The sequence below is a fragment of the Pagrus major genome, chromosome 9 (assembly GCF_040436345.1).
Source record: "Pagrus major chromosome 9, Pma_NU_1.0".
In the NCBI taxonomy this organism is placed as follows: domain Eukaryota; kingdom Metazoa; phylum Chordata; class Actinopteri; order Spariformes; family Sparidae; genus Pagrus; species Pagrus major.
The window spans coordinates 10,952,925-10,977,500 of NC_133223.1; the positions used below are offsets into that span (position 1 = coordinate 10,952,925).

General features: G+C 39.5%; 1 protein-coding gene across 3 annotated transcripts; it reads right to left on the reverse strand.

The window, feature by feature from the left end:
• Positions 1 to 6: 6 nt before the first annotated feature.
• Positions 7 to 24,080, reverse strand: ppp2r3b (protein phosphatase 2, regulatory subunit B'', beta). Of its 3 annotated transcripts, none has more exons than XM_073473926.1 (14): positions 23,891 to 24,080; positions 22,984 to 23,377; positions 10,449 to 10,634; positions 9,984 to 10,087; positions 9,218 to 9,320; positions 7,774 to 7,848; positions 7,545 to 7,631; positions 6,923 to 7,079; positions 6,185 to 6,233; positions 5,956 to 6,045; positions 5,523 to 5,698; positions 4,393 to 4,511; positions 4,191 to 4,297; positions 7 to 1,886 (listed from the first exon to the last, which is right to left on the reverse strand). In XM_073473926.1, exons 2-14 carry the CDS (start codon positions 23,335 to 23,337, stop codon positions 1,748 to 1,750), a joined length of 1,746 nt encoding a protein of 581 aa, XP_073330027.1. In that variant the 5' UTR covers positions 23,338 to 23,377; positions 23,891 to 24,080; the 3' UTR covers positions 7 to 1,747. The 3 variants fall into 3 exon arrangements, with proteins under 3 accessions (XP_073330027.1, XP_073330026.1, XP_073330028.1); XM_073473925.1 differs by having other exon boundaries at positions 23,983 to 24,068; XM_073473927.1 differs by lacking the exon at positions 7 to 1,886 and adding an exon at positions 2,845 to 2,896 and having other exon boundaries at positions 23,983 to 24,068.
• Positions 24,081 to 24,576: the final 496 nt, after the last annotated feature.

A 24,576-nucleotide genomic window follows, 5' to 3' on the forward strand; every position in this document is an offset into this window, starting at 1 on the left:
AAATAGTCACCAACAAATCACTATTACTATTGTTTGAGTAACATTTCAAAAAAACTGAACTGTTTCAGTAAATCACAGAGACTGTTTATTAAAAAGTTTACTTTATATTTGTGATAGGTTTTCACAGATTTAACATTTTCAGTAGAAAACTATAGTTGATTGAGGCCACATGCAGGGGCTTTTTATGGGATTTGTTAACAGTGAGAGAAATAGAGTAATAATAGCGCTATTATTCAAATAATTTCACACCAGGTGTATTTTATTCAGACCACTTTCATTTGAGGAACGTGTATCATTATGTCTAAATGTGTTTTCCACATATACGCGTCTATACTGTACGTGAATGTTCCAAATAACACATGATTCATCTTTGAATATTACTTATGGATCACACTGGGCTCCAAGACGTAGAATTATCTCAGTGTACATTAAGGATTTTGCTTTACTGTCCTTTCTGCCACTTTATTATTGCTCCTTATAGGAAATAGTTGGGTTAGTTTGCCAAAAACTGCTTATGTATCGCTGTAAATTAATTTAAATAAAAATGTGTGCAAACAAGCAAATTTTCCCAAGCTGTTACATTTTTATCATGTTCTACCGTTGCCTTTCAACATCTATATTTGTGTTTGCAATCAGCAGCTGTATGGTGAGAGTAGAATCAAGCTGACCATAAGAAAACCAGTTTTTACTAGATGGATCAAATTAAACTGCATAGTCGGTTTTCTTTACTCTTCCATCAACCAAGGCTTTATTATTAATTTACAGAAAAGCAAAACATTTTAAAATTGGTTCCTTTTGTTCTGTCAAAGTACATTCAAATTAAGTACTTTATAACATAGAAAAAAAGAATTTGTCTGAAACACTTGCCCAAATCATTTACAACACAGCACGCACCAAATTAATATTTACAGTTATTTATAAATTCATCTCTAATAATTTATAACCGCATCTCACACATACATTAAATCTAAGTCATAATGAATACAACCTGTACAATATACGCAGTGTGTGCAAGTCTGAACTGTGTCCTTGTGTGTTTACAGCAGGCTCAACGGTGGCTTGTTTGGCATTTGCAGTAGCTTCTCATTTCAACAACCATTAATGAATTTACAGTCTCATAGTTATGAACACTGGAATGTAACATTAGCCAATGACTTCAGATGGTAATTAGTTCAAAACCTGAATCAAATCAACATGGTTTCTGTCTATCGATCCAGGGAGCTCCAGTGTGTAAAGAATGTGATTCAGCTCATGTGAATGTGTCACACAGTGCTGATGTTCAGATTAAATAACACTCGCCCCAGACATTATTAGTACAAAGCATTTCAGGCAAAACATAACTTTTCCTTTGTCAACATGTGGGGATGGAGAAAAAGTCTAAACGTGCTGCTTGTGACATCATAAAGTCAGCTGTGTGACAGGTGAAATATTAAAACATCTGCTATAATACAGTATTGTGAAGAACCACTTTGCTCAGACCGCTTTGCATGTCCTGTATCCAAATGTGTGATACTGTGTCCATTTCTACAGCACATCTGACCCCATCAGTGTTCTGACAGTGTCTCATGGTTTTGCGTTCACTCCCTGTTTATTGAACTGTGTCCTGTTTTGCAGGATGGGAACTGGGCCTAAATCTGCAAATCTCTGACTTGATGCGATTCATTTACCAACACTGCTGGTTGAACTCCGGGTCTGGGAGCGCACAGCGCTCAGCAGGCTTGTGGGAAAATGCAACAGGATCATGGGGTCATTCAAAATCATCTTCATATTCATATTCGTCCAGGTCCAGGTTGCAATGTGGACTGGGGATCTCAAAGAAGTGTCTCTTTGTCAGACCCAGCTCATTGGAGATGTGCTGCCCTAAAGGGCTCAAAGGATTTTCATACCTAAACAGACACACAGAGGATAACATCAGTCAGAAATGTGTCAGGAAAGAAGAAATGGAAAATAAATAACATAAATATAAAAACATTGGGAAATTTGCTTATTTGCTTTCTTCCTGAGTTACAGATAATACAACTGACTCAGTTTGTACGGTAAATATGAAACTACTACCAGAACACAAGCCCAGCACCTCTAAAGCTTACTGATATCTTTTGTTTTTTAAAATTCATAGCAAAAACTAAGGTGTAAAAACGAGTATCCACTGGTTGCCTGGAAACTTCATGGTAACAACAAGACTGCAGGAGGTCACTGCACCCGGCCAAGAAATAATCCAGTACCATCTCTGTAAAACCATGACTTGTCCTGTTTACACTATACACGTTTTGAAACATCTTAAACAAACAAGATATGCATTTTTAATAAAAGAGCTTTAGAGATTCTGGTAGGCAAGTTTTGTTAGCTTTGGACAGATCATAGCTGTTTTCCAATTTCCAGTCTTTATGCTAAGCTAAGCTTATGGGCTGCTGGCAGCAGCGTCATATCTATCACACAGGAATGAGAGTGGTAGAGATCTTTTCATCCAACTTCTGGCATGAAAACAAATAAGAGTAGTCCCCACAATGTCAAACTAGTTCTCCAAACAACATCTTGAACAAACCAGTGCAACTGGAAAAGACGAAGGAAGAACACATGAAGGCACAGACAGAGATGGTTAAAGAGTAGAGGTTTTTTTTTTGTTTTTTTTTTAAGAGGCAGGATAAAAACAGAAAGTGTCTGGTTCAAAAACAGACTCCCAGCTCGAAGACATGGCTACATACACACGCGACTGTGCTGTCGGATCTGCTGTTAACAGTATGGTCACACTGGTGTGGTGAGGGTAGGAGCTAGGAGTGGGTTTATGACTGGACTGGCCCAGAGAGAAAGAGGAGGAGGATAACACTAGTCCCTGCTGTTACCCTGCGTGTCTTACCTGCTCTGGTTAGCAGCCTGTCTTTAGAAGTCAGTGGTGTTCCTAAAACCGCCACACAACATACCTGTCAGCAACCTCATCTATCACTGACTCACTCACTGTCACAAAATGCCCAGTCTTAGCAAGGAGACATAAAGCTCTGACGATCTGCTATGTGTATTGCCCAGTTAGACAGAAAACTGAAATCATCTTGCCCTTAACCGATCTTACTTCTAATTCAAAAATGGTGCAGGGCTGGAGCTAAGGATTATTTACATTATCAATTAATCTGTCAATTATTTTCCAGATTAATCAATCAGTTGTTTGATAAATAAAATGTCAGAAAATGGTGAAAAAATGTCAATCAGTGTTTCCCAAAGATCAAGATGATGTTCTTTAATGTCTTGTTTTGTCCACAACCTAAAGGTATTCAGTTTGCTGTTATAGAGGAGTAAGGAAACAAGATATTCACATTTAAGCAGCCAGAATCAGAGTTTTGACTTTTTTAGAATAGTTGACGATTGATTTAATAGTTGACAACTAATCAATTAATCGATTATTAATTGTTGCAGCTTTAAAATGATGCAAGTATTGTTCTCTCCGATTACAGTAAATTTGTACTAAATCACCACTTTCTGACAGCACAGCAGAATTTCTTAAAAATGTAATCAATTACACTTGTACTGTCGGTAGGTCTGTCGTAAAAATTGTCTATATATTTTCACATTTGACAACCATACCATACCGGTAACGTAGCACTCATAATCATAATAAAAAGGCTGTAATTACAATATTACATTAGCTAACACAATAATTAGGACCTGTGTTTAAAAGTACACATAGGAATGCTGCATAAGGACAACTTTGCTGTAACTGGAGAAAAATACACACAAAAGAAGTGAAGCAATAACGTCTCATAGCAAATTTAAGCGATCACGTGTGTCGCAACAAGGAATAACCAGTACAGAGATTTGGCCTATCTGCCTTCATTTGTTTAAGTCTTTTCATCATCTGGAGTGATTAAAATGTGAAATTAACAACAATCTAATATTAAATACATACAAATAGGGATGCAATTATCGAAAAGTGGCCAAAAATGATACAAAATAAAGCCAAACTGGAGCAGCTGATGCTGTGTGGTAGATTAGGTTCACAAGAAAGATCTATCAATGCAGCCATGAAGCCGTCTTAAATATAATAAAAAAACTTTTGTGAAGGTTGTCAGCAAGAGTCAACGTGAATGATTTTTTACTTTTATCTTCTTCTGAAGTCAAAAGTTACACTTTGAGCAGTTTGATAAATCAAGGCTCTGGTTTGCAGCTATATCTACCAGACCCACATGTAAAGTCAGACTTACACGTCATTGCACTGCTCGTTGGCAGCCTCCTCAGCCACAAGGATGTCGTACTCCTCAGCGGCATATTTCTCCCAGTCTGAGATCTCCTGGCCGTCTGTCTCCACCTCCTGAAAAAACATGACAAGTCACGTAAGCCACTTGACCTCTGACGGTAAAACAAGTCATGATTCTATCTCACATCTGGGGTCATCCTATCACTTACCCTTATAACAGAGAATGGGTCCTTCTGCTCGTGGTCCAGGTACTTCTCTATGTTGAAGAAAGTGTCAAAGAAGATGTGGGACAACTTGCACCTTTTAAGGTCCCGCAGAGTGATTTTACCTGGATGGGATAAAATAGGCACTTTAAATAGGATTACAAACACAAACGTACCCAGTGACAGATTATTAATGGAATGTATATGAAACCCTTTTAGGTCCGTCTACAAGAATTTTTAAGCCCGACTTTTCCATCCAAACTAGCTTTCAAAATTGGCCTGAGACCTTGCTGAGTGAGTAAATGTTGAGTGACTCATCATAGGGGTTAAGGATATGATTTTCTGACTACTGATCAAACGGCAGCTGGACCACAAGATTTCAAACTAATTTTTGCTTTTATTATTTATCAATCTGTCAATCATTTTATTCAAATTCATATAGTCTCTGAAATGTGAAATGAAACAAAAAAGTGTTATCAGGGTTGTCAAGTCCAAATTCCTCAACAGAGGCATTTCAGATATTTTTCGTTGGTTGTAACTCTTAATCTGCATGTCATATCACACATAGCACCTCTACACTAATGTACAAGTTGATATGTCTGTACCACAGACCATAAATCTCCCAAAGAATGTCACATTTTAATGTGAAATTTAAAGAGGCTTTTACATCTGTTAAAATAGTCAAAGTTGTGTTATCATGAGGCGTAACTGTGGAGGGAAACATCTGCCTCAAATACAAAGTCAAGAAGTTGTAACATCTCATATTACATGTAATATTCCACAGCTCCACTAGTGCAGCATACCAGCAGGTCGACTAAGGGTCACATTCTCGCTGTGGCTATCAATACTAAACATGCATAGCCTCACCGTGTACTAGTGTCTTCTAAATGGGATGGTGGTAAAGCTAAGTGCTGGAGGGAATTTGTTGAGTGGTGTGGATGACACCAGCAGCTGGCAGGCAGCAGGCAGTGCAGATCAGTCAGTCAGTCTCTCATCTATAACCGTTTCCTCAGCTAATGATCAATGCCCCGGCCTCAGAGTGTGTGTGCGTGTCTACGACTGTCTTGGCTAAAAAACATGAAACCTGTCAGACTCTCTGCTGTGTGAGCTTCTCAGAGTGGGTATAAATGTCTGACCTTCGACCTCAGGCTTGACAAGGTCAAGCATTTGGCAGAGGCAGTCCTCGAAGGGAAGGGGCTCGATAGCCATGGTCTCCAGCTTCTGACACTGCTCCTCGTAGAAGTACTCCAGCTCGTACATGCTGAGCACCCCGTCCCCATCCAGGTCCATACAGCGGAACCAGTACTCTATACTGGACACCGAGTAAGGAAAAGAGAAGTGAGCAGGGGTGCATGTAAGAAAAGACGTAAAGGACATAAAGAAACGTAATTCAATTATTAGTCTTGAATGCAAACAAAACAATCTATGCTATTTTTTGGAGGCAGAATAAAATAGGTGGCTTACGTAATTCCACCCAGAATGCACACAGCTTATTAAGAATGTCTCAGACTACAATTATTTCAGTATCTGGCTGGATCAAAAATGTTTACAAGTACAAGGTGTATGTACCTGGTGTCCGTCTTCTTATCCTCCTCAGAGATAAGGAACCAAACAAAATCAGCATAACTCAGCCGCCCTTCCTTATACACCCGTCTGTCTCTGTTGAAATGAGCCACACAATCACTATTGAAACTGGTAATCAAATAAAAAAAGAAATACTGTATATCTATTCTGGAAAAAATAACTGAATGACATGATAAGCATCCTTTAAACTTAAAACCTACATATTTTCACTTACCTTGTGACTGTTCCTGAGAATATTCTCTCAATCATCTTATGGGAGATGGCTGGAAAAAAATACAGCAAAGAGATTATTTACAATCCAGACTGTCAGAGAAAACGGTTTTCTCTTCTACAAAAGCTCTCTCAGTTAATGTACAACTTTTTCACAACACATGTAATCCATTCTCACAGACTGTAAATCCAGACTGGCTAGTGTAGCTTTTTTTTATTATCTTGACAATGCTATAAATCCTCTGGTCATCATTTCGAGTGTATAGTGGGAGAAATTGTTCCAGACATGGCGTCATTTGAGCAAAGTATATTTGCTGCTCTCTTATTGATCTTGTGTCTCATTTCCCCTGCCTCACTCACAGACCATCAACCAAGAACATGTGGTGTTGAGTGTGTGGGGAGGAAGCACCAAAGACACGTTTTTTTCCCCCCCTAAGTGAGTGTTTGTGTGTGAGCAGTAAACCTGCACCAAATGACATTAACAAATGATTTTTATTGTTCCATGTAGTTGTAGCCTACTAACAGTGCTAACAAATGCCAGGAATGTTAAGGGAAGTTAATTTAGTCATCATCTCTTGTGTTCTGAAAGCACTTGTCATTTGTTTTGTCATTAGTTGTTTGAACTGTGTGTTCGTGTGACTATAGGACATACACAAACAAAGCAAGTTCCGCAACATGCTTAAAAATTATTTCAAAGTTTGGTTCTAGTCAGGTGCAAAGACAGTAAGGTTTGCTTGTGCACCTTGGTCATTGTGCTGTGCCAGGTCCTTCTGGTCTACATAGAGGTCATGGTCTGTGTCCAGCTCCCAGAACTTGCAGTAGATAACATAAAAATGTTCATAGGAGAAGAACTCTGTGAGCTGGTTCACGTCCTCTTCCTGCTCCAGCAATGCCACATTCTGGGACAGAAGACGAAAAAAGTTGGTCAAATTTTGGTGTGTACAATATAAATTGTATTTAATTAGTAATGATCAATATATGGTTAATTTTAGCCAAACTGTCCTTTGTAAACATCCGCTATAGTTTACAGACTGACTTCCTTCTTCACATTACTATACTTGGTGTAGTGCAATGATGAGTTATTCCAACATTGTGGGTGCCCTGCCTCACAGTTTTACCTCCACAAAAAGCAATTCCTATCTGATGAAACAGTTGACATGCACATGTGTTTTGCCCAGTTGGATTTCTTTGTAGCGATGTTGTCACATTTCCAGATTTCAGCAATTATTTTAAGTAACTAATACTCTGAGTTGCGTTTGAGAATATTATGTTGTACTTTGTACCAGCAAACCCCCTTAGCAGCATAGAAACATTTTAGTACAGGAGGTGAAAAAAAAAGCTATTGTAATTGTAGAGTCGTATACCTGAAGAAAGTTACTTTTCCTGAGCTCAGAATACGTAATTTTTCCAGTCCATGACCGATTCACATTGTAGAATATCCTCTGAATCACCTGAAAAAACAGTTGACAGTGTTATGATACAGTATATAATCTAAGAAAGCATGGGCAAAACTTGATCGATACAGTGCCATTTTAATGTTTCACTACTGCAATGTTGCAGCAGTAATGTACTGTGTCTTGTGTTATGGTATACCGTGGTGATGTATCGTGAGTGAAAGTCTGGTGCCTCCTTTAGAAAGGCCAGACCTGCGTGTGAGTTCACCACATCCTGAAAACATAAAGTAAAGTCAGCTCACTTTGTGTCCACTGCATGTCTGCCTCATTTCAATAACAAACCCCACAAAACTAACAGACACAAATGCAAAAGAACAACCCCATGAGACGATGTGCATACTACAATAACAAATACATATGTTCACTTAAATTCTGCAGTTTCTTTCAGAGACGAGTTTAATGGCAAACCACATGTGTCTTTATTTTTGGTATATAGAACTCATGACATTCAGAGTAGGCATATAAATGCATACTTATTCAAACATCAGAAGTTGTCAGGTTCTATCTACTTCACTTTGTCATGCCATATGCTTTATAACTTGTGCTATGTAAAGAAAAGGCTCCAGGCCTTGTTGGGAGAGGCCATCAAATTTAAATGCTTCTTTGAAGTCAGAAAACACTGGGTCGACCGGTTTTTGGATGAGCTTCAGCCTTTCTGATTTGACAGCAAAGTGGCGAGAAGGCCAGACAAAAGACGTTTGCTTGTGACTGCTTAACCTTCTCTCCTTCCTCATGCGATAAAGTCACAGGGGGTGTGCTGCATTTCAAATGAACTGTAGCTATATTCTTGCCATGAAACTCCCCCATGTCTTTTCTTTATTCTACCCCCTTCCCTTCTGCTGCAGGAAAGAATTGTTGACATAAATGCGGAGGCGGCAATGAAATTAAAAGGCCTTATTTCAGGGCAGCCGTCGTGCCTCTTTGACTCTTACTGTGAGAAATTAAATCATAGAGAAACACATAAATCACTGGGCACAGGAAACAGGCGGGGACAGTCAAATCTACTCCACTGCAATCCGCCTTTCATTCATCAAAACAGTCAAAGGCGATTCACCGAGCGGGACCATACAAATTAAACAGCGTGTGCCACAAAGCATCTCTGCTGGTATGCTAACGGCTGTTTGGTACAGCCCAGCCGCTCCTGCCAGCATGAAAATGAATCAGGTGTAGGGCGGGGCAAGTGTTGAGCACCAACAGCTTGTCAGGGGGAATGAGAATACAAAAAGCCAGCACAGCAGGTCCACATGGTAAGACTGACGAAACAGTCAGTTAGATGATTCTTATGAAACAACTTGATAAACCTGTGCCAATGTTTCCTGGGATTGTTTTGGTGCATTAATGTGTGTGTACAATGTGCTGAGCTCTAGTTGTGCACCAGTGAAACCTCTCTTCTGTTAACTCCCCTCCACTATATTAATGGCTTACAGTAACGTCCCTGAATTAGTCCTCCGCCACATGAAAAAGCACTGCCTCAGCAGGGCTGTCCAAAAATTAAGTCCAGTTCGCACCACTGAGGCCAATGCAATTTTGCCATCTCACATGGCCAAGTCCAGCCCTCTCCCTGGGTGTGCTGCAGCTAGTACCTGCAGGAATGGAATAAAGTCGTCTTGTTCCAGGTAATTACAGCCAGGCTTGGCCAAGAGGTGCACAAATTTAGAAGCGTCATCATGACAGGTCTGCAGAGTTCTGGAGAAGAAAAGAGAGAACAGATGGTTGCAAGGTTACTCCCTCTTTTGCTCTTATGTTCTCAATCCTTTTTATTGTTCTTTAAAGAGTGCAAGATTAAAATTGTTCCATTCACGTGCAAGTGCAGGTATAATACATTCTGAAATTAGGATTCTGAATCGCCGCCTGGTGATTATAAGTGTTGAGTGTTATGGTAGCAACGGGGAAATAATGCAAGTGTCTACTGTGGCCTCTCATTAAAGAATGGCTCAGTCATGAGCTCAAGTCAAAGGCCAGGTCTGTCCAGTTCTCTGGAGGCTCACAAAGTAATACAAGAGCAGGCCTATTGCATACAACAGCATTCAGCAAAAAGCTAAATGTGCAGCCGGCATTACAAAAGCCTGATGGTATTCCTTTCAATTTTACGCAGAAAGACACTGAATGGATGTTTTCGTTCAAATACTGTATATGCACAGCAACTATTCCCTTGTGGACATTTGTGAAGCATTTGTAATCAATGATTTGTGTTTAGAAATGAAAAGGAAAATGCCATGTTAGTAGAGAGCTGCATGCAGTGTCTGTAATCTCAGCAAGTGGTCATTATTGTTCTGAAGAGACTGTGTGAGCCATTTAGTTGTGTGTTCACCAGTGGTCGAGTGAGAATAAGTGGAGCCATTGTCTTACTTTCTCCACATAGCCACGAACTTGTGAACGGACACGAAGCCGGTCCTGTCGCCTCCAGCCGAGCAGAACAATGGCATTTTCCAGTAAAGAGGGCACTCACAGGCCTAGGGAGATGAGGAAGAAGGAGATATGGGGCAATGGATATAGAGAAAGAAAAAATTAAATACGCTCTTTAACTTTGTAGATACACATTTGATCTTTGCAGAAAAAGAACAGCACAATGACACTTTACACTATTGGGTTGACAAGCAGTGTTGCATCACTTTAAGCCTTCCCTGAGGAAACCTAGCTGTCATTTCCCTCCTCTCTCAGGTTCCCCTCAGGCCATTTCTCACATTCCTCTGGGAGACATAGATAATATTTTCCGAGAGGTTTAAAAATCAGCAAACAAGGAATGAAATTGCACCAATGAAAATAATTTGCTGGGTGGCAGCTGAACCTCCATGCTACAAATCACATATTCACCTTGGCAACCTGGCCCATGTCCTCAATGGTGGCCCTTTCATTTGGGAATTGGGAAAATATTTTCTCAATTTTGGAAATGAGGCTGTCGATGTTGAGGTTGGCTTGGGGCCGGCCCTGTGGGAAGTGAAACTTTGGAATGCTTTCACTCAGCGCAGTGGTGACAGGCTCCTTCGTCCTCACCTGGGCCTGAGACAAACACAGAAATAAACTGTTAGCAACTGATGCTAGCAAACGCTAACACCTCAAAGCTCGAGCATTCCAGCATGTGCTCAAGCTCGCCTTCACACAAACTCTGCATTGCTAGCACTGTAACCACACCTCTCAGCAAACCCCAATGCCCATCAGGCGAGAGTTGTGACAACTCAGCAATCATGAATATTATCCATTTATCTGTAATAGATACGTCTGTGATAGACATTCCCCTCTAATACACTGTCAGTCTGTGACAGATTTAAATTAAGATGCGTCAACTGACATTCATATGTGTAGACTGATATGACAGATAATCATTTTAGTCTGTTGCTGGAAACCATGCAATGTTCAGCAAAGGCTGCCAGTTGTAAAATGCCACCTGATCATCAAACTCTTTTGGGTAAAGAATGTGTAAGAGCTATGCAGAACAAGATAATAATGGAGGAATGCAAGCTGGAATAACAATAAGATAAAGTTATCATCACATTTGTGGCATCACAATGTTTACAAATACACTTTGGTTTTAAACAGCATAATCTGTGATCTAACTGTAAACAAAATGGTATCTCTAAACAACATGAGATATGGTAAAACAAGACAACCAAAAGATCTGATTAACTCATGTTTACTGATACTTTACTGATTAAATGTTTCAATCAGTAATGTTTGACATAAACTTTCTAATCAGCAGTTAGTGAAAACAGAATGCTAAGATTTTTGGACTTTTTATAAGTCAAAGTCTTCATGTTATGATCCATGTCAATATAATTGTAAATTTATAAGCTCAAAAAATACTGGCTGGAACTTTACCTCCCCCCCCTTAATGACTGTAATGATCTGGAGAGAGACAACACAATCAAATAAATCAATTAATTTGCATTTTCACAGCAGATGTTATGACTGCACAGAAGGAAATGCACGTTTCAAATAACATTACTGATGACTCATTCGAATGTCTCAGTTAACTGTGGCTGTGAGCCAGCATGCACACTGTGATGGACCTGAAACTGACACACCTAAATGTTGAGAGGGCATTTTTAATGTTTTTAATTACACCTGTACTTTTTCTGCCGGGCATGTCAACATATCTGCTGTGAAATGGGCTATTAATTGAAAAGATTGTCTATAGTGGGCAGCCGTCGTAAAGGTCTAGATGACTGTAATGTCATAAGCATGAATATGTGTTCCCCTAAAAAGCCACCTCGGAAAGTTTAAACAGCGTACCTCACTACAGGCAAACAGTAAATGTCAATGACAGCCCTGCAAATAGTAGCATGGCTGGCATGTGATTCAGTTGATATGTGTTTGTGCGTTTTAGGGTTTAACAGCAAAGGTACAGTAGGTCTTTAGGGTCTGTTAGCTTCTAGTCTTTTTATGTGACAAACTTATTTCTAACAAACTCAAACAGATGTAATTTTAAGGTGCTACACTCATTTACACAGAAAACTACCAATATGTCAGAGCCTGGACATCTGTGTGTGTCCTTTTAACTACATCTGCCTACGAGCCAAAATAAAAGCTTTGTGTGTGAGGACTTTGTAGCATATACTATTAAGCTCTATAATTATGACAGAAAATAGTGTATTCTTAAGTCTAACAACAATGACATCATGCTTCATTGGGCCCAAGTCTTTATGTAATAATACATTTTATTCAAAACCAGTATATTCATACTGGTAATCATTGAATGTCTTGCTAAGGACCATGATTAACAAGATATTCTCATGGCCATACACATAAAAAGACAGAATGCATTATGATCCAAATGCGTTATGTCGCACATATTAGCCAGTTTCTAAAAACAGCTCGAGCACAGCATGCTTCACTCTGAATCTTCATCTCATATCCAAAGACTATTTACACGACTCAAGAATTTGCTAACTGGATCAGTCTCCATGGCCTTTAATGATCACATAAACAGACCAACACAGTCCCCAGCTGGGCGATAAAAACACTATCTTGTTTGATTTAAGTCGAACAACACATTCTACCCATTGTTCTCACCTCTTGTTAGATTTGACAGAGCCTACAAATAACCATTAAATAACAACAATAAAACTTTAATGACGACCTTAAAATTGCAGAGGAGAACATAATGTGACAAAATGCAGCCATGTCCACTTCTGCATGTTTATGTGAAATTGTTTCTCTGTATTCTTTCAGTCATAGTCTGCTTAATTTAACCTGATAAATGATAAAAGTGGCTGATCCTCTGCTCTTCTCTGTCCTGTGTGTTGGTGTCAGCCATGGCTATAAAAGGACATAAACATCTCCTGTTGCCCTGCCCCACACTGTCCCCCTGTCTCTGTCTCTCTCTTGCTTCATGCTAACCGCTAGCAGAGCTCTTGAGCACAACTGCTAAGCCCCATGACATTTTGCACATTCACAATGATGGGGTCTGAAAGAGGACAGTAAAGCGGCTGAGCACAACATACCACACAAGTTGAAACATCATCCAATAACCGAGGCTCACATCACATATCTTATATCTCAAGTTATTTTAAATGCCAAGAGAAAGTGATGTAACCGCTCACTTGTCCTCACCTGCCCAAGGTGCGACAGAGTCCAACACTACCTGTAGTTCCACTTTATGAACAATAACTGCTAACGGAGAGGATTAGTTAGAATTCATGGAGTTTAACATTGGCCTGTAACACAAAAGATTTGTATTAATGCAATCTGTATGCCTTACAAATACCAGTCTAAATTAATAGACCTGCCCATTGGCTAACAGGCCAGTCAAGCCTGTGCGGTAGTAGGTATATTCATACAAACACCTGCCTGTCCTTGCTGGAAGGCTCTGAGCCTCTTCTTGAATCGAGAGGGCAGAACAAAGTCACAGCCACGTGCCAGCTGAGCCAACTCCTTCCTTAGGTCAGGGTCCTGACGCAGAGACAGCTCCCTCATCCTCATCCTCGCTCCAGACGGGACGGGGAACGCATATACACAACACTCAATCCAGTGTTATCCTCTTGACTATACAAATCATTCAGTAGCAGTGAGCACTGGAAGCAAAGTGCAGTGGCAGCAGTGGGAGTCCTCTATGTCTGTGTCCCTGTGATTGTCCTCTGTCAGAGTGAGAGCCTCTTAATGCAAGGGAGCAGCTGCTACTGTGACTCTCTCTCCCATTCCAGATCTGGTCGCACAATCTCAGCTCTGCCTGCTGCTCTGTCCTAGTCTCTACATAACATGCACATACACACACACACACACACACTGCAAAGGGTCAGGGAGCCCTTGCCTCAAAGCTGCTGGGGAGATAAGAAGTGACGGGGTGTATGTGTATGGGAGTCACTTAGCGTATGTGTGGGGTGGGATGGGAGGGGTGTGTGTGTGTGCAATGGATCTGCCCTTTCCAGTTTGCATTCCTCCGTGCTCATAGAAGGTTATGTAAAGAGACAGACCTGTTGTTGCAGCTTGCAGCAGAGGCAAGAGCCAAATGAGGGATGCACCTCAATATCACTGTGACACTCATGTTCACTGGCTTCTTTTCTGAAAAGCTCCCATACTTTTAAATACTTCAGAGCACACTCTGCCTGCATGTACTCTGAGCCATGCAAACTGGAACCCTGCTCTTTTGGACAGTACATATAGACGCTAATGGGAAAATTCAAAATTAAACCCCTGAAGTGATGGAATATAATGAAAGACGTGCTAGTTCTGCTAAATCTGCCTTCATCTGTTACTAAATCTGCCTTCAAGTAGAAATCACATGAACAGCAGGCAGACAAAATAGACTTACTGAAGCACTGGCAAATAAAGAAAACAGCGGAAGTATGACAACTCAATAATAGATAGATAGCACGAGTGGGGGTCAAATCACAAAATGACACACACACAACAGTAAGACATAATGTACACATAATGAACTCTTCTGCATCCGATCTTATGGTGGTCTTTGTTTTGCCTTCCGTTTGCAAGCCTGAGCTGCCAGCCATTCCACGTCTTATTATAGTTGATGGGCAGTAGAGGAGGGGGGAGAAATGTCAAATTCAAAGAATGATGACCGAACCAGTCTGCGCCTATTAAAAGAATCAACAAACACTGTTTGGGCAATCCAAGAAACTAGATCTGGAGAAACAAGGGTGTATCTTTAGTCCTCAAACAAAAAAACGCTTCCGGTTCCTGCTTTCCTGGACTGATGGCAATTACATCAATTCTCTATAAGTATGCTGATCTAAAGCTTTGGGGTTACCTTCACTGCACTGACTCTACACATGGAAAGCCTAACAACTATATGCCTACAGATGTAAATGTTAATTCAACAGAAATGGTATAAAGATGTCCACATCAGTGAGCACAATAAATAAACCTATATGTTATTGTATTACACAGAACGCAAAAGCACACCCACAGTATTTTTAGATGACAGGATCACAACATTTTCCACTGGTTACTGCTCAAACCCAGTTCCTGTTATCCTCCATACAGGACACTGCACATGCTTGATAAGCTGTTTGTGTGATGGCTTTTCACTGTGGCTGCCTTTTGTTCGTGCTCATCAATTTAAACCAAATATGGAAAGGAAAGCACAGAGGCCAAAATAAAACCTGGTAGATCAGATGAAACGGTCAGCTCACGTGGAATCATTCTGTTCTGTTCATGTCTGAGCAAACAAAATCTGAAGTGTGTTTCATAAACAGAGATATCACAACACAGCAGGGATAATGATGCGTTGGTTTACATATAAGGCAACAGCCCTGTTGGTGTTTTAAAATCGAGGCACACATGGTGTGAAGAGCAACAACTCAGATGCAAAAACACACCGAGTTCTGAATGTAGCTCCCAACAGGATTGTATGAAATGTCTGTCTTTTAAAGGGAAATCTTTCCTGATACCCGTAGTGCCATTTATCCATGTAGACAGTTTTGCTAAGTTTTAGAGACATCATCAGTAGAGATGTCTGCCCTTTCTCTAATATAACCAGATAATATGGAACCAGAAGGCACTTGGCTTGTGGTGCTCAAAGTTCCTAAAAATGCATTTGAAAATCTCAACAGCTATGTCACTTTCCAGAAATCATGACCCAGCTACTTAAGATAATCCACAGACCTTGTTGAGGGCCCTCTTCTCACCGTGCAGAAGGAAGCATGCATCTCATAATAGAGGAAAGGCTTGCTAGCAAAGCTAACTAAACTAGCTAACATTGAAGCTCGGCCGAGGAGGATGCCAATAATGCTTACAACCCAAGCTGTCAAGGCCATGAGTCTCTTGTATTCTGTGCGTTGCTACAGTGCAGTTCAGTAGAAAGAAAATAAGTTCCTACATGAAAATGGCCAGAAGAAGGTCTGTGGGTCATCTCAGTAACTGTGTCATGATTTATGGAAAGGGACATAATGTACAAAATGTATTTTTTGATTTTGGGGCGAACTGTCCTTTAAATAACCAGGTTCAACAAGCTACAGCAACCAATATCGCTAAATAAATCATCCTAGGGCCATTGCAGGCAGGTTGTCCAAACAACATCACCCTCTGAGACAACTATCAGTCAGACAGGCTTGCTATGTGAACACAGTCTAATGGGTCACTGTGACAAACAGAAAAACACGAGGACTGGGATGTGTCTGATCTGTATACTGCTAAATCTGATCAGTACAGAAACATGTTTCCAGTCATGTTCACTTCATTGCATAACGGTGAGATTATGAAACACACTGTCTGGACTTACTGGCAGGTCTGCATGTTACAACTCCCAGCAGTCAGATGACTATTCATAGGTTCTTGAGATTGTAGTTTAGCTTCAATCAAAATTGCATTCAGCACTGTTGCTGGACAGTCAAACAATGATATTCAAGGGTCAACATGCAGGGCAGACAGGCAACCACAGCGGAAAGAAATAGATTGCGGAAGGGTGGGGCAGAACTCCCCAGAGGGCATCTCCAAACTGTCAATACAAGCATACATAGTGTCCCACTAATACTATGTTCCGCTGGCTTCAGTATCTGCATTAATAACAACCACTGAGCCAGTGACATGTACCACATTGAATCCAAACAGAGGTGATCCAAACCACCTCTAGAGCCATAACTAGGCCTGGGTGATAAAACGACAACAAAATGTATCGGCAGTAGACACACAATTGATAGCAATAAGACAATAGTTAAATAGTCTCACATGCATGCATTAAATGCAAACCAATAAAAAGCTTATAGGACAACACCCTGGCTCATGAACAGCCTGTCATATCCCTTGATTATGTTTTTTTTGGATAGACTTCCTACAAAAGTATATAGACCATGAATACAACTAAGATGCTTTAAATTTCTGCACATATAATTCTCTAATTGATGTTTTGAGACATTATAATCTCAAAAGAAAGACAATTTTCGTGGATTAAAGCAAATGGAAGTTGCAAATCATGGACAGACTGTTGGTTGATAATTCAAGAAATCTTAACATATGTTTCCCAAGCTACTATGTCTGCAGAGGATTGAAGATGGTGAAAAAAATAGTTCCTATTTCAGTAGGACACCCACCCAAAAGAAATAGCTAATGAAGTATTTAAATTGTATCAAAACTTCTGTTCATCATCATTCTTAGAGACACACTCAAAATGTATTTTAAAATCTTTAGAATCTAAAAGGGCATGTGGAGCTTGATACAGCTATAAAGAAAATGGCTTGGGGAAAATCACAAGGTCAAGATGGATTTACAACTAACTTTTTGTCAGTTTTTTTGGACTTGTATATGAGAATTGCTCTTTGAAGCATTAAAAGAATGTTTAGAAAGTAATACATTAACACTAAAATTCAAATTGTTATGCAAAATAATCAAAACATTTTAAATAGCTGGTTACAAAAGGAATATTTCTATTTTTGGGAGAATCTTGTTAACTAAGACGGAAGGAATATCAAGGTTATTTTACCCAGCATATTCTTTGGCTGTATGATACAGTTGTATCAAGAAAATTCATTTTAACTTTATTTGGTAAATAAACAACACTTGGATCAAAAAGGCGATATGGTAAAATCAGTATAAGATGGGGGTAGGATAGTACTTGATTTTGAAGTAATGAGTCATTCACTTAAGAAGGCTGCAGACTTTTCTAAAATATGAAATATGTTGATGGTTCAGTTAACCCTCCTACCTTTTTCAAATGGTTGGAGGAATTATTTTTCTCTTAAGACACCTTAAAATGGCCTCTTAAGTGAACTGATCATCATATGCAGGTATTACTATATTGGAAAATGTTTTATAAGCATACTTTCACTCCACACAACGCTATAATCTGGAACATCAGGTGTATTTTACATGACAGGATCTTTTTTTCTTTTTTAAGAAAGATTGGATGGAGAAATATGTTTGAGCTATACTACACTCAAAATAAAATTTGATTTGGACTGCTCATATAGACGAATATTCTTTAGTTGTCAAAAATATTCCTGTGGCTTTGATGAATCTGATAAAAGGAATATTACAATATTCTTACGTAATACCTACATCTGATATTCTGTTTATTGACAACTACAACTTCTTAGATGGTAAATGTAATACAATTTTAAGATCATTAAAAAAAAAAGTTTTCCCCCTTGTCTTAAAAGAAATGTTTTATTTCAAAGTTAGAACTAGATATCTGTCATTTAATTTGTTAACAAGTAGGTTTATTTCAAAAACAATTATTTATCCATGCAGTGAATCCTTAAGAGTGAGATTTAATTTGGAAAGTAATAAATGTACATTTTGTTATGTAGATACTGGATCTCAGGAACATCTTTTCTACACCTGTAACACTGTTAAACTTTTTTGGGACAGAAACCATGAGTAGTTAGTTACAAAGAATGTAATACCTGTTTTTTAATACCATATGGTAAAGTTTTGTGTTTTTTTTAATGCAAAACAAAAAGGTTGAATTTTTGTGCAATAATATTTTGATTGTAAATTATATATTCACAAATGGAAATTCTTCAATGTTGCTCCAAATTTTGTGGCATTTTGCGGCACATCCCCTTAATTTAATTAACTTTTTTTCCCCCTGCTGTTTTTGTTTATTTGTTGCCATTTGTTTTTATTTCCTCGTTTAAGTGTGCTGCTTGGAAACAGCATGAGGTGATGCTCAACAATGATAATGCCTGTTTGTTATTTGAAGATGCTGAATAAAGTTGGAAAAAAAAAAAAATGTGAACAGCCTAATCCAACTTGTGCGGATTGTGGGGTTTCCTTGTTGTGTTAACTGTGTACCTTGACAAAGTGGTTAAATTCAAAATTAAGAGGTTAAATACAAACTTTTAAACTTTAAAATTATAAAAATAGGAATGGTCATTAAAAACGATCAATAATTATCAATAATTGTTGGTATCGACCAATATGAAAGTTTGTATCGCCCAGACGTTGCCACAACTGTTTCACAGAATAGTTACAGAAATGATGCTGCTGCTGCTGCTGTGAAATCCAGAAAGCTCCAGCTCCATCTACCACAATCACATGTCTGAGACAGGGATTTGGAATACATGTGAACATGGGCCAAAAATAGGCCTGATAGACTGGCAACATGGTGGGCTCAGGGAAGGCCGACAAGTGGAACATGATGTGAGCAGATCAGCTAGCTTGCACAAGCGCAATAATGCAAAAGCAGAGTCGGACAGTTATCATGGAAGTTATTTATTACTTCCATGATAACTGATTTGCTCCACTTTTGGTGCTATCTATCCAGGCACCAAAAAAGGAGCAAAGGGTCAGAACACTACAGAAAGAACAGCAACATTTCAGCAACTACTATATAACTGAAAGTTAAAGTTTATAGCCATAGTTAGAGACCACACCTTTAAAGACCAAGTTGATTTTACCTACTCTTTGGTTGCATTTTCCCTATTCTATTTCGACAGTTAGGTTTGCCAAAAGTATTAACCGTCCTGAGAAAGAGACATCAAAACTGATATTACCTATATTTTTCTCAGTTTTAACTATTGTGAGTGTCCAAATGATGTGACTGTATACTGACCAAGCTGTATTTGTGTTTAGAGTTATTTACTTAATTCAATTACAAGTTTATAATGTAGTGAAACGGGAAAAATGACAGCTTAACTGAGACAAATGACAAAGCTAAAGTAAGGAAATTATAATCTAAAATATTATATCACAAAGTTAAAACAAAACAAAAGTGGTTCTTGGCTCAAGTCTTTGAAATGTAGAAGGCTCCATAGTGCTCAAGAACTATTCTTAAAATAAATAGGTTAATAAACACCTCATATTCCTTGGTACTATCTAAAATAAGGCCAAGCCTGCTGAGACCTAGCCGAAACCCAAGGTTTGCGAACACACACTTGACACTCACAAGTCACCAAGACTACAAAATAAAAGGACTTACAGGAAACAGTTTAACACCTGGTTCTCCCTGACAGGTCAGGCAACTGATAACGTGACCCTGGACCCTTGCTTCAAATAGCTTCAATGTTGCTGAGCGCAACCAAGCATGTTATAAAAATACATCTTGAGAAATAACCTGTGATGCTAAATGCAGACGCTGAGAGAAGAAGAAAAAGTAAACACTCAAAGTGTAAGTATGTAGAAATGTATTTCTACTGTTCTATATTACCAAGACTCTTGAGTGTCTCTGTGTATGACCTATTGCACTAATAACACAGAGAAAAAGTAGGTGTTGTGGTACACAGCAGAACTGAAAGCCAAGACTTCCTTGGTAGCTGATATTTACTGTACATAGCGTAGATAAAAGATCTACGGCCACATATTCTGACAATGAGCAGCATCTAATGGAAGTCGTTTCAGAGTAAATTACACAGGATGAATGTGCTGCCACACCTCATCTCACTGGCAAAGTTCCTGGTATCCAATGCCAACAGACGGGAACCGAGGCTATCTATATCAGTGTCTGATGTCAAAGTCGGACCAGCTGTTCCAGGCTGCATCAGTGTGACATAAATTGAATTTTTGAGTAATCCTTTGAAGAATGCATCTGTATGCGGGAATTCATTTTGTTGTCTTAAAATAGAAGTATTACTTTATACAACCTCACAATCCCTTTAACATTGAGTGACACAGTGTGGCCACATGCCATGACACATCATAGCAGAATACACAAACTGTCCAGCAGTTGTTTTATGTTAATCTGGAATGAGGGTGGCATTACGGGCCAAAGGTCACTGGGAGGAAAGATACTCGGATTTGAAAGGCAAAAAAAATTCAAATTCATTTGCCAGACTGTTCCATCATATGTGCACGTTAAACAGACAAAGCCATGAGGAAGATTGAAAAGCCAACTGATCACTCTTTTGAGGAACACTAAACTGTGAAAGCCATAGAGGAGAATGACCTCTTCTGCCTGTGGTTAGTTTGTTTTAACGAACAAATGACTTCTCATCAGGTCACAAAAAAGCCTTGCTAAGTCTATAATTTCGTCTTCACTTCTGAGAAATTCTGATGGACAGAAGATCATAAATTGTAATGGATGTTTAAATGTTATGTGTTCTGGTAATACATTTGTCTAAAAAGAATTGCAAAGAAAGCATGATGGATTTTTTAAAATAGGCTTCACTTCCATTGTTCTCGTTGGTTAAAATAATATATGCTTTACGAGTAATCTTTCAAATTTGCTGTGGACACGAAGGTCTGAAAATCTGATTATGTTAAGTAGGTGAACTGGTGCTCTTTTTTAGACATTGGTAGCAGAACAGTTTAAAATTATATTCTGGATTAAGACAAACGTCTTGCTCTGAGTGTAACATCAGGTTGAGCTCTCCAACACTGGTGTTTCATTCAGACCGAGAACAGATGTCGCACCAGTGACCACTTGAACGCCTCCTCATGCCTGTCTTTAGCATGTCAACAACATGTAGAAGGCGGAGTCTGTAAGAGCACATGCCTCCAGTTGTCTGGCTGTCTCACTGTCATCACATTCACCATGTTCACAGCTTCTCATCTTGGCAGAGGGGGAGTCCTTAAACAAACATACAAAAACATTTTGTGGCTTTTAACTGCTCAGTGTGGCTTGATTTCTTTCCATAACTGAAGCAGCCCCAAGCAAAATTTCTATTTACCTCTGGAGACCTCTGTCACTGCATAATGAGATGTGCAACGCACAGGCTGAAAGGAGTAACCAGAGTGCCAGGGATAGGCTAGGTTCAGACACTCCCAACTCTCATAACACACTAATTCGCGGGTGAGGCCTGAACATTTGGAAAGTATTTGACTAATAATCACTACATATGCCGACAGACATGGAGGCTCCACTATGATAGTCCTGATTAGAGCCCCTCACTGCCTTTGATCCTGTAGACCACTCAGCAGCCTCTTGTGGCCAGACTGAGAAAATAAAGAGCCACGAGGATACATTAAGGTCAAGATTGAGAAACTAGAAATTGAAATCTATACAGTCATGATGGATTAAATTAACTGATTAAAGACCAAGTGTGTGATGTCCAACTTTAGGGACTTCTGATATTAGTATTTAAAAAAAGGACAGCAATTGTTGACAGATGGCATGGCCAAATTGAAATTCTATAAACTGGAGGTTAAAGCAAAAAAAACATCAGTCATAAACTCATGGATCTATGTTTGATGAGGTGCAACTTTTGATTATAATGCTGGTGCAAAATCCACTTATTAGCAAACACATGAAAGCATAATTAACATCAACATATTACGAAACAGCAGTTATGTTTAACGTCTTTTTTCACAGCAGTCGTTTTGACCTGTCATGACAGGAAAAGTGAAGGTGTTACTGAAATAAATTTGTTCATGTGTCCCACCCAGTAAGTCATAAAAGTGTGACAGTAAACCAGCATGAACAATACCAGAACTCTGAAAATGAAGCAGCTAAATAGAATTGAGCTGTCATTAAATTTGTTACATACATGTTTGCTTTTTGTACAGTAACATGTCTGGGAAAAAGGCCTACTGATACATTTTGGTAAAACCTTTTTTTGAAATGTTTTTAGCAAACTCAGTGTTGAAAAAATAAATCTACTACATTAAGGCACTGCCTCCCTCCTCCCAAAATTAATGATATATCCCCCAATCTCGAAGTGCATTGTAGATTTCAATGCAAATTCTTGCTGCTGTACAGAGACGAGGCTTCCTAAGATTTTGCAACCGACCCTACAGTATGTCACAGCTACTGTGGCTCAGGTGGCACATGCATGAAGACCGAAACTGCAGGACACACCTTGTTTTAACGCTGTTAACAACAACCTTAGATGAAAGCCCTGTGACAAGTTGTGTTATGGAACTCTACATCCTGTTTAAACCTGTAAAACTGTTTCATAACAGTTTGTGTAAGAGGCTCATGAATGATGGCCGAGAGTGATGAGCTACATGGCTACAGAAATCTGTTGACAGCCATTCAAATGTTGTTCAGTGTTTTAATTTATTGTTTCAACAGACAATGTACCTTTTTTGTGCTGACGGATCTCCGCAGTACTCTGCCATTGGGTCCCGTCACTCTAGTATTACTGCTACTGCCAGAGGGCAGGGTACTGGTAGTTGGGGGGCTGGAGGGAGTGCTGAGCGGAGCAGGCTTCTTGTCTGCCAGGTTCTTTTGGGATGCCACATTGTTGTTCTCATTGAAGGTCATCGACCTCTTGTCCTGGGTGTTGCCACTGTTCAAATCAATGTGCTGTCCACTTTTGATTAGGTCAAGATAATCTTTGAGAAGTGACTGGGTCGCAGGATCACTCAACCAGTTTAGAAAGAGCTCATCCACCTTCATTTTAAGAACCGGCTGGAGGACTTGTGGTGACGGCATTTTGCAGGATATTACTTATTGGCCTTTCTGACAAACGCACCTGTGTAGAAAGAGTAACATTACGTCACAACACAACACAACACACACCCCGTTCAAAATTTCAAGCACAACCTCATTTAACTGCGACAGTGCACAACCGAGGAGCAGACCAAGGTCTAATAAATGCAGCGACTTGTGGAAAATAACATGTGCAGTAGTTTGGTCTCAGCCGTCCTTGCGTTGAATACACATATAACACGCACTAGCGTTATTGAATTTTAGCGCCAACTGTCAATGACCTAGCCCCGTAGGAGAAAGTAAGCGTAGTAAGCCCATATTGACCCCCAGCAACGTTAGCTATTTTTAACTCCAGTGTCGGAAATACATTTGCTTAAGACTCTATTTACTAAGCAAGCGTAACTTAGAGCTGCCAGACTACTTAGCAAATAAGTCAGAGTCGACAGAGTTAGTAAAGTTGGTGGTAACAGCTGGGAGAAGCAGGTAACAACAGTTTGTTAGCGACATTAGCATTAACAAGCTAACGTTAGCTGGCTAACTACGGCAGCTTACCGACCTTCGAGTCAATGGACGGTAGTGCCAAATGCGTTGAGATGACTCTAGGTTACATCCACCATAAGCGAAGCTGTTGCATGCATGTCTGTTTACCTGTGAATTACAGGAGTAGTGCTGTTATCTCTGGCGTTCATCACGATGTGGCCAAAGACTGAAGCAGCCACAGCGGCAACTTCTCAGGCTCGCGTTCCCCTGGTAACAACACAGAGCTAACGCGAGATTTACCGCGGGGTGAGAGTTCACCACACCTTTAGTTCGTTTCTCCGATTTCTCCTCCATGAAAAAGAAAAAACTACATTTACAGTCCACCTGCTCAAAGTCTGCGTCACTGCTCGCTGTGGTGTGCTAATGTGTCTGCACTCCTTCATCGTTTCTATCGCTTTCACTCCCCAGTACTCAGTGGTTGAAGAAGTATTGAGAGCGTTTGCTTGTGTTTAAAATACTCAGTATTAAGTTCTGCAACCGAAATCTTCCGTCAATAAAAGTAGGTAAGTATTATCAGCAAAATGTTTTAAAAGTATTTTAGATAAAGTACTAATTTTGCTGCAGATTGGCCCTTCTAATTCAACACTCACTATAACATATTACTGGATTAGTAGCCAATTAGTGATGCTTTTACATTAGAAGCATTTTAATGTTGTGTATAGTCCATGCAGATCTTAGTTTAACGACTTTAAATACAGTTGG

Excerpts from the sequence above, each read along its gene's own strand:
- ppp2r3b (XM_073473926.1), bottom strand. The coding sequence starts at position 23,337 with ATGCCGTCACCACAAGTCCTCCAGCCGGTTCTTAAAATGAAGGTGGAT. Across the intron at positions 7,080-7,544 it reads GGAAAAGTAACTTTCTTCAG|AATGTGGCATTGCTGGAGCA; the intron begins GTATACGACTCT and ends CTTCTGTCCCAG. Across the intron at positions 1,887-4,190 it reads AACGAGCAGTGCAATGACGT|GTATGAAAATCCTTTGAGCC; the intron begins GTAAGTCTGACT and ends GTGTCTGTTTAG.